The following is an 8,371-nucleotide window of genomic DNA, read 5'->3' on the forward strand; positions in this document are numbered from 1 at the left end:
CTCTCTCGCTCTCTCGCTCTCTCGCTCTCTCACTCTCGCTCTCTCTCGCTCTTTCGAGGCAGGGTTTCTCTGTGTAGCCCTGGCTGTCCTGGAACTCAGAAATCCGCCTCCCAAGTGCTGGGATTGCAAAAGTATTCTCTTTTAATAATAAAAATTGCCTTAAGATTGTAGGCTCAATGACCAGGCCCTCTTAGTAGTTGAGTCTCTAGTGAGAGCTAGGTCTGTTTTTGTAACTTGGAGCAATAGAACTTAAATTCTGGAGTATGAAAAGTTAGAGTCAATTTGAGAAATGAAGTTGATACTGAATAACATTTGAAAACTATAAGACCACTTGAGTGAGAAACACTAAGTTGCAGTTCAGTCTTGATATAATGTGTGAACCAGCAATCATTTTTAAAAGTTGAGGTTCTCTTCCTTCTTTTAAATTAGAAGAAAATGTTTATAACCATTTGAGAAGTAATCTAATCCTTCAGTGTTTTTTATGTGAAGACTCACAGGTCATTGAACCACATTGTTGTATTAGCCAAGGATAGCTATCTTGGTTGTTTTCTTTGCCTCCTGACTCAGCCTCCTAAGTGCTAAGATTAGGACGGTGTACCACTCCCAAAGATTGTGCTTTTTAAAACTTTGTCCTCTTTGGAACTGGAGAGATGGCTCAGTGGTTACGTGTGTTTGTTATTCTTAGTTCCCAGCACCCACGTGGTGGTTCAAAACATCAGTTCCAGAAAATCTGATGCCTTACCATCTCTGCAGTCTCCCCAGGCAGGCTCATATAGGCAAAACTATTGGGGGATGGTTTTGTGCACTGTATTCAGATGCTGATTTCTATGCCTAGACTCTGCAGTCTGGACAGTGGCATGGCCAAGCATCTCCAGTCTTAATGTTGAGTAAAAGTTATTTTCCATCACCTCTGATTGACTAATAAAGAGCTGATCAGCTAGTTAGCTGTGCAGAAGAAAATAGGGCAGGACTTCTTATTCCAGTTGGGGTCCTGGAAAGAGACTGGAGAGGAGAGAGGGAGATGTGGAGAGACCATGGGGATGTACCAGGAGGATTCTCCATTGAGGTCTCTGAGAGAGCAGTCATGAGGACAAACATGGACTAGAGTGAGCCAAGGCAAGACTCAGATGTAGGTAAAGGACCACATAGCTGGGAAGTATACAGCATAACCAGGTTAGATAGAATAGCTCTGAACCTGCCCAGCTTAGTGCTTGAAGCTTGTTAATAAAAATACCAGGTCTCTGTGTCTTTTATTCAGGAGCTAAAATGGGCTAGAGTGGGCCCTGCAGTTATGTGAGAACAAAAGGGGTGTAAGAACACACCCCCCCCCAAGAATTAGTTATGAAAAACACTCATATATAAATCTTTTAAAAAAGTTTTAGAGTAGTTATCTTTATAGAAGCCATCAGCCTCTTACACAGTTTGAACTACGTCTAGAGTACTTAAATGTCTTTGACTTTTGAGAATCACACCAAAAGTTACTTATCTAGCATCAGAGAACTCTATACTCCCAGCTAGCACAAATACATGCATTGGTACTAGAAGCATACAGTATTGACACCAGACTAGTAGTTTGGATTCTGAGTCTGCTTCATCAGCTTTGCCTAATTGGGTTCCAGTAAATATTCTTTTAAGGCAACATGATTTCATGAATGTAGAAAAAATGTAAAATTTAGATAAATTTTGTATTTTTATGAGTTTGTAAAGTATATATCAGTATCTATAGATATCTGGCAGTTACATTATCTATGAAGTACAGGGTTTTGTTTTGTTTTGTTTTTTTTTGTTTGTTTGTTTGTTTGTTTTGAGACAGGGTTTCTCTGTGTAGTCCTGACTGCTTGGAACTCACTCTGTAGACCAGGCTGGCCTTGAACTCAGAAATCCGCCTGCCTCTGCCTCCCAAGTGCTGAGATTAATAGCGTGTGCCACCACGCCCGGCTGAAGTTCAGATTTTATTTTGGAAAAAATTTTAAGCTAGGCACGGTGATGTATGACTGTAATTTCAGTATTTGGGAGGATAAAGCAGAGGAGTACCATGAGTTTGATCCCACTTTGGAATATATAGTGAATTCCAGGTCAACTAATTATATGACCCATTCTCAGTAAAAGAGAAAATGTTTGATTTTTGCTGTTAGTACAAAATACAACTAGAACAGATATGTAATAGGTTTTGAAGTAGAGAATAGGGTTAGAGTACTTCATCAACCACTACTACTTTTAATTCTTTATTATTTTCCCCAACATTAATGTTTTTAAAAAACCTTATGTTTTCTGATAACTCGAAACACTGGAAAGCTAGCTAGTTTTGATTACCATTTCAGAAAACTTCGATTTTACAGAGGACTTGACTGGTGTGCCTGAGACTGTGAAGAAGCCCATAAGTAAACAAGGAGATAAATCCAAGGAAAATACCAGAAAGATTTTTAGTGGCCCCAAACGGGTAAGTAAAGCATTACTATTGGTGATTTTTAATAAAAATATGTGTGTGTATGTATACATGTATTTTTTTTATCATTAGAGGGCTCAACCCTTAACTTTTTATTGGGAAGTTACCGATGAGCCATTGTGATATTGTTTATCTCAGGATATCTGTAAATCTTTTTTTTTTTTTAAACTAATAATATACCATTGTAAAAATGTAATCATATGTCTAAACATGGCATTAAAAATAATTTTTCTGGGCTGGAGAGATGGCTCAGTGGTTAAGAGCACTGTCTGTTCTTCCAAAGGTCCTGAATTCAATTCCCAGCAACCACATAGTGGCTCACAACCATCTGTAATGTGATCTAATGCCCTCTTCTGGGGTGACTGAAGACAGCAACAGTGTACTATAAATCTTTAAAAAAAAATAATTTTTCCATGCTCTAAAATACTGGTTGTTTAAACTGACAAGAGGCTGGTTGGGAGCTGAGACTTGTTGTTTTTCTGTCTTGTAATAGCATTCTGTCATACATTACTAGTCTAGAAAAAGACCAGAATTCAAAATACAGTTTCTACTAAATTCTAGTTGCTTTCATGACATCCTCAGATTGAACATTTGTAAGTCAGGGATCTTCTGTGTATCTGTCTTTCTGACTTTTCAGTTCTTTTAGCTATATACCTACAGTCATACCATTTGTCAAGCTTGTTCAGTAACCAGGAACTGTTTTGCATTCCATTTTATATTCTCTTCAGCAATATAGGCTCTGTCAATTTCCCCATGTCTTGGCCAACATTGGCTACTAGACAAAGGTTACTATAGGCTTGTTGTGATGGTTCATGCCTTTAATCCCAGGCAGAGGCTGGCAAGTCTTTGAATTTAGGACCAACCTTGTCTATATAGTGAATGAGTTGAAGGCTAGATACATAGTGAGATCCTCTTGTAAAAAAAGAAAGCTCCCACAATAGTTATAGAGAAGTCATGCTTTAATCTTTATTTCCATAATGGCTACTGAGTTAGAAACTTGTTGCACATGCTTTCTAGTCATTAGCCTACGTGTGTGTGTGTGTGTGTGTGTGTGTGTGTGTGTTTGTTTTCTCTCTCTCCCTCCCCCCCTCTTCCTCCCTCCCTCCCTCCCTCCCCCCCCCTCTCTCTCTCTCTCCTCCTCTCTCTGTGTATGTATGTATGTATGTTCATTCTGCATGTGCCTGTGGATGTCTCAAGACCCTATGAGGCATCTTTCTCTATTGTTCCCTACCTTATTTTTTGAGACAGGATTTCACTCAGCCTGGAGTTCATAGATTCAGCTAGATTACTATTGGCCAGCAAAGTCCAGGGAATCTTCCTGTTTCTACTTTTCTAGAATACAGGCATGTGTTACTGTGCTCAGTTTTTATGGAAGTGCTGGAATTGAACTGAGGTGGTCGTGCCTGTTTGGAAGTGCTTTCCTGACTGAGCTGTCTCCCTAACCCTGTTTGTCTGTATTTTGAGAAATTGCTAATTGAATCTTTTTGCCCTTTTTAAAATTAAGGGTTATTTTTTCTGTTTAGTTGTAGGAGTTCAGTAGATTTTTCAAAAAATTAACTACCATATGAGCCTGCTGTCTCACTCCTGGGCATATACCCAGAAAAATCCATACCTGCTGTGGGGATATTTGTACTCTCATGTTCATTGCTGCTTTTATTGTAGCCAAGAATTTGTAATGAGCATAGTTGTCCATCAAAAGATGAATGAATATTTGGGGTGTGAGTGTGAGTGAGTGTGTGTGTGTGTGTGTGTGTGTGTGTGTGTGTGTGTGTGTGTGTGATAGAATACTATTCAGCTGTAAAGAAAACTATAATAAAAAATTTCAGGAAAATGGATGGACTTAGCTTAAAATATATAATATTAGCTTAGGCCATCCACTCTCAGAAAGAAAAAAACCACATTCTCTGAAGTCTAGCCAATTTGTGTGTGTATGAGAACAGTGTGGGCACCTAGTATAACATGTAAGAAAGAAAAAGAATGCTAAATGTTAGGGGATGAGAAAGGACTGAGTTTCTATTCTATTCAGTACAAAAGAGCACTTCCCTGAGTTGAATAATGTTTGGGGCTACTTTTTCTGTGTTTTTTATTTTTTGTTAATTGGCAATGTTTTGTATAATGTAAAATTTAGTTAAAAAAGGAATTCCTTATTAGATATATAATTTGCAAATATTTTGTCTGCTTCTTAATGTTACACCTTCCTCTTTGCCAAGTTTAAAATTTTTGATTATTTTCTTTCCCTTTTGTTGTCTCTGGTTTTGATGTCATAGCCAAGAATTCATTGCCAAATTTAATATATGTTTTCAAAACTGTTTTTCACTCAGGGTTTTATAGTTTTATTTAGGATTTTGGTCTATTTGAGTAATGTTTGTTTTTAGATAGGGTTTTGGTTCTCTGTGTAACAGTCCTGACTGTCCTGGAACTTGCTTTGTAGACCCGGCTAGCATTGAACTGGCAAAGATCCTGCCTCCCCAATACTGGGACTAAAAATAAGTGCAACCACTACCTAGCTTGAGTGAATTTTGGTGTATGCTATAACGTGGTGATTGTGGTCCACCTTCATTTTTAGGCATTGCAGTATATAATTTAATATGACCTAACACAGGTACTGAGAATATTTCTTACATTTAAAAAGTCTTTTGTTCTTCAACTTGCAGCTAATAGTTTTGTACTTGCTAATTTTATGTAGCTAGAATGTAAACTTTTTTTTTTTTTTTTAAAGATTTATTGTTATATGTAAGTACACTGTAGCTGTCTTCAGACACACCAGAAGAGGGCATCAGATCTCATTGCGGATGGTTGTGAGCCACCATGTGGTTGCTGGGAATTGAACTCAGGACCTTTGGAAAAGCAGTCAATGTTCTTACCTGCTAAGCCATCTCACCAGCCCCATGTAAACTTTTTTTTATTGTCTTATATTTTTCTTCCTTTTATTTCTGTAAAAGCTCATTGGGTATCTTCAAAGTAATTATAGCTGTTTAGATGTATTTTCAGTTCTTACAAAATGATATATGTTTATGATATATGTTAGTTTTCAGAGCATTATTTATCAACAGATATGGGGGGGTCTCAATCACTACTTTTATTTATTTTTTATTTTTTGGTTTTTCTGAGACAGGGTTTCTCTGTGTTGACTAGGCTGGCCTTGAACTCAGAAATCTACCTGCCTCTGCCTCCCAAGTGCTGGAATTAAAGGCGTGCGCCACCACTGCCCTGCTCATGACTTATTTATTTACTGATATATACACACAAAACATGTATGTAAATGTAAATATGTCTTGCTGAGTCCTTTAGATTTGCTCAAATGTATATGTGTTTAGGGTTGGTTACTTTACATTCTTTTTCTTTCTTTTTTTTTTTTAAGATTTATTTATTTTTTGGTTTTTCGAGACAGGGTTTCTCTGTATAGCCCTGGCTGTTCTGGAACTCACTCTGTAGACCAGGCTGGCCTCAAACTCAGAAATTCACCTGTCTCTGCCAAGTGCTGGGATTAAAGACATGTGCCACCACGCCCGGCTAAGATTTATTTATTTTATGTATGTGAGTACACTGTAGCTGTACAGATGGTTGTGAGCCTTCATGTGGTTGTTGGGAATTGAATTTTTTAGGACCTCAGCCCCCTTCAGTCAACCCTACTCACTCTGGTTGGTTCTGCTTGCTCTGGGTCAATTCCGTTCGATCCAGCCCAAAGACTTATTTATTATTATACATAAGTACACGGTAGGTGACTTCAGACGCATCAGAAGAGGGCGTGAGATCTCATTATGGATGGTTGTGAGCCACCATATGGTTGTTGGGATTTGAACTCAGGACCTTCAGAAGAGCAGTCAATGCTCTTACCCTCTGAGCCATCTTACCAGTCCATACTTTACATTCTTAACACGTTTTAAGAACCCCAAAGGACTTTTAACTACATGGCCACTATCAGTATGTATTGGGTTAGATAGAATCAAGTGGCATACATCTATGACCTCAGCAACTGGGAAACTGATACAGGAGCATTACAAGTATGATTTTGGGCCATATAACAAAACTCCATCTTACATAAACCTGGTAAAAAAGAAAAACAAGCTGGGCGTGGTGGCGCACACATTTAATCCCAGCACTCGGGAGGCAGAGGCAGGTGGATTTCTAAGTTCAAGCCAGCCTGGTCTACAAAGTGAGTTCCAGGACAGCCAGGGCTACACAGAGAAACCCTGTTTCGAAAAACCTTAAAAAAAAAAAAAAAAAAAAGGCAGAAAAAAAAGAAAAACAAACAGAAACAACCATATAAAACACTGAATAGATTAGAAATGAAAAACAAACCCCATTTCTATTGATTTACGATTTCCTAAAATGATAAACTAATGATGTAACAATTTAGATGTAGAAGAAAGAGTAACAATATTATACCTTTATTTTTGTAAATCTCTGTAAAGGCAGAGTTTTAAAAAAAGTAAAAAAAAGACACTTGAAGGCTTGGTGTGGTGGCCCATGCATTTAATCCCAGCACTGGAAATGTAGAGGTAGGTAAATCTCTGAGTTTGAGGCCAGCCAGGACTACCTATGTCTTGGGGGAGAACAATTGTATTTTCCTTTCTTTATATTCAGTATATTTTATTGTGCTATATTGGTAGAAATATCTGAAGAAAATCTAACATAAATATGCTATATGGTTACATTTTAGGTAAGCTATTGAGATGTATTTTATATTTGGCTCAGTACACCAAAACTTAAATTTTAGTTTTTTAAAGATTAGCCTATGTCTGTAAGCCTTTCAGACTGTTTACATTAGAATATTACATTTTGAATATACGTTTTATCCATGCATGCTTTAAAACCATATATTTTGACCATTTGGAGAATACTTGCCACCCTGAGTTGTGCAAACTTTCTAAGGTGACACATTTTATTAATGCTCAATCAAAAATTCATGTTAATATCATCAAGCCAAAAAATTTCGTCAGTACTAGGAAGCAGTCAAGAGTCACAGTAGTAGATCAAGGTCTCCAGAATTTTTAGTTTTTGCTAGAGTTGACATTTTTTTCTCATTGGCACCAAATGTCTTAAAGGGATTAGCTGACAGTGATAGTCTAACTTTATTTCTTTACAGAAATATTTTTGCCAGATACCAAAGTCTTAATAAGGCTGTTTGTCAGTCTTTGAAGAGTGATGTTTCTGATAAAAGTAGATGTATATAGCTCAAAAAGTTGTTGTATGCAAAAGTATTTTGTGCACGTTTGTCACACAGAACATTGAGATTTAATAAATTGATAATTCCTCTTAGGCTTTATATGGAGCTCATGGATATGGTTTGTAGCAATGATGAGAAATGGTATAATTTGTAGGTCATACAGATTTTTGCCAAGACACCATCCACAGGAATTTCAACACACTGAGAAAGGCAAATAACATCATACTGTAATTATGAAAATAGTTTTGAATTTGTAGTCTCCTGAAAGAGTTTGATATATCTCTAGTGTCCATGGCCTATACTTTGAGACCTGATGATTAATAGTATTACTTTATTCTGTCTTCAAAATTTTTATTGTGAAAACTTCAGATCCCCCCCCCCCCGAAAAGTAAAACCCCTTAACTCTTGGCATGTATTTATTTTTAGCTAGTATTTTGCTATCATTGTATACACAGTATTCTTTCTTTCTATATAACAAGTTTATTATACAGTAGTATCATATATATAGTGTAGTATTAGCCTAAATATTTCTTTTATTCCTTCTATTTTTTTATTTTTTTTAATTTTTAAAAATTTTTTTTGCAAGACTGGCTTTCTTTGTGTAGCTCTGTCCTGGAGCTTTCTCCGGAAATCAGGCTCGCTTAGAAGAGATCCTCTACTTCTCAGGGCTGGGATTAAAAGTGTGCCACCACTCCCAGTCTAAGCATCTCTTTCCTCCCCTCTCCCCTCTCCCCTCTCCCTTCTCCCCTCTCCCC

General features: G+C 37.2%; 1 protein-coding gene across 3 annotated transcripts in view; it reads left to right on the forward strand.

The window, feature by feature from the left end:
* Wapl (WAPL cohesin release factor) overlaps positions 1-8,371 on the forward strand; it is a 66,230-nt gene that overhangs the window by 19,828 nt on the left and 38,031 nt on the right. For 2 of the 3 annotated variants that reach the window (XM_029541388.1, XM_029541386.1), the window contains exon 4: positions 2,322-2,440. In XM_029541388.1, the coding sequence (XP_029397248.1) occupies positions 2,322-2,440 (119 nt within the window). The remainder of the gene's footprint in view (positions 1-2,321; positions 2,441-8,371) is intronic. The other variant, XM_029541387.1, reaches the window with a different exon arrangement.

This window comes from Mus pahari, chromosome 8 (genome assembly GCF_900095145.1).
Source record: "Mus pahari chromosome 8, PAHARI_EIJ_v1.1, whole genome shotgun sequence".
Classification (NCBI taxonomy): Eukaryota; Metazoa; Chordata; class Mammalia; order Rodentia; family Muridae; genus Mus; species Mus pahari.